This window comes from Cariama cristata, unplaced genomic scaffold (assembly GCF_000690535.1).
Source record: "Cariama cristata isolate BGI_N322 unplaced genomic scaffold, ASM69053v1 scaffold10825, whole genome shotgun sequence".
NCBI classification, from domain to species: Eukaryota; Metazoa; Chordata; class Aves; order Cariamiformes; family Cariamidae; genus Cariama; species Cariama cristata.
This window is the reverse complement of record NW_009619249.1, coordinates 1-1966: the sequence shown is the minus strand read 5'-3', so window position 1 is coordinate 1966 and position 1966 is coordinate 1. Positions and strand designations below refer to the sequence as shown.

At 50.3% G+C, this 1966-nt stretch overlaps 1 protein-coding gene across 1 annotated transcript in view; it reads left to right on the top strand.

The window, feature by feature from the left end:
- LOC104162440 (disabled homolog 2-interacting protein-like) overlaps window positions 1-586 on the top strand; it is a 30247-nt gene extending 29661 nt beyond the window's left edge. Inside the window, exon 8 of the mRNA XM_009701159.1 lies at window positions 404-586. Coding sequence (XP_009699461.1) covers window positions 404-586 — 183 coding nt within the window. The remainder of the gene's footprint in view (window positions 1-403) is intronic.
- Window positions 587-1966: the final 1380 nt, after the last annotated feature.

Genomic DNA, 1966 nt, shown 5'->3' with positions numbered 1-1966 from the left:
TTGCCTCCTCTGCTGTTTATCATTGCGGGGTGAGGATGGAGGGGCAGGCGGGATGAGAAGGCAGAGCTGCTGAGCTCCAGGATTTTGTGTGTCCCAGCAGAGTCAAAAGATATCTTTTGAATTAAAAGGATTTTTTTAAAGAGAGCTGGACCAGGCTTGGCTATAGCTGTCGTCTTCTGTATCTGAACTTTGTTAATCACGCCTGTGTCCTCTGCCCCACAGCAGCAAATGGTTTCTAAAACCACGTGTTCTGGGACATCCCATAGCCTCAGCGGTGGGGTAAATGATGGAGAAAATGAATGTTGTTAATGTGATTCACTGAAGAGACTGTCCAGCAACTGGCAAAGGCCACAGTTCCGTAGCAAAAATGCAAGGTAGTAATTCTGCTCTCTTTCCTGCCCAGGGCACCGCAACAAAACTTGGGCCTCTGCCTCGGATCCTGAGGGATGTCAACTCGGCACTCAGTAACCCGGCCTGCCTGCAGGTCTCGGTCACAGCCGATCACGCTGCATCCACGCCTAATGCTGGCAACAGCATCTCTGCGGGGCTACAGAAAATGGTGATAGAGAATGACTTATCTGGGTAAGAGCATCAAAGGTAGCCTGGCCACAGACCAGAAAAATACTGAATATTCATCTACTGCCAAAACCTTAGCACTTGCAGGGACAGGCAGGACAGGGCGTAGTGTGGAGTTGCCTGATCCAGTGACTAGGCTTTCCAGTCGCAGAGCCGATACTGGATGTAGTTCAGCTCTGAATCTGGACAAAGCGGTGGGCACTAGTGCAAGCACATGGCTCTGTCCTGGGTCCCTTGAGGGCCAGACCTGGGGATGTGGTCTGGGAAATCAGGAGCTTGGTGGTTCTGGTCTCAGCTGTTAAAACGTGGGTGCAGAAGGAAAATGTTCATCCTTTGAGGACTTGAGGGCTTCTTTGTGCTAATCTCAAAGTGACGGGTATTGCCATTAAGTTCACTAGGTCTCTGAGTATGCAAGATTTATAGGATTGGCCTTATTCATCTTTGTTAGACATAGGGTATGTGCTGAATTCACTGAGATCCAAATCTGGACATTTGTCTAACAGTTGCCAAGCTGTAGAGGCCTAACAGTGAATTCCAGCCTACTCTGTCAAGTTTTTGTAATACTGGGTGTTTTTAATGATGAGCCGTGCTTCACAGACAGTCACCTAACATACGTTTTGGCCTGATTATGTAAGGAGTTTCATTCACGGGGAAGATGACTCTGTTGCAGACCTGTAATGTTTCTGTTTGTGGAAAATTAAATGGAGCCCACACAAATTGAAAGACTGTGCTAGTAAAATAGTTTGTAAGTGGAAACTACATAATATTTAACAGTTTAATTAGGAATGAAAGGCAGCAGTGGTGCTGGACTTGCTGTAATCAGAGCTTTCATCTCTAATGCTTCCCAGCGTGAGGTACAATTATTTAAATCTAATGCTACGGAGGATCTCTGACAATATGCTTTCACCCAAATACTTGCTTAGAACGCACCATCTTTGATCAGCAGTATATTCACATTAAGCTACTGCAAAGCTCTTTCTCCCTGTGCCCAAGAAATCAATACTGCACGAGTGTATGTTCCAGCAGGAGGATGGGTGGCTAACCGTCAGTTGCTAGGCTTTAGCTTTGCTGTTAGAGCTCGCTCTCTGACCCTTGGTGGCCTAGTGTGGAGCAGGCCCCCGTGGTGGTCCATGCTCTACAAATACCGGCCTGGGGAGCTTGCCGCCCGGGTGCAGAGCAGGGGACAGGACAGTGGTGGGGATACAGCCGGCTGGAACCAGAACGGGTGCCCCGTGCCGTCAGCGTGATGAGCAGATCTGGCCGGGCAGGCAGAGCCCCCAAGAGCGTGTCTGTGAAGGGCCCTGCGCAGCCCCGCGCTCCCCACGCGCCCCCCGCTCCCCTGCCCGCTCCAGCACCGCTGGCCCAGGGCTCCCTGCACCCCTCCCTCCTC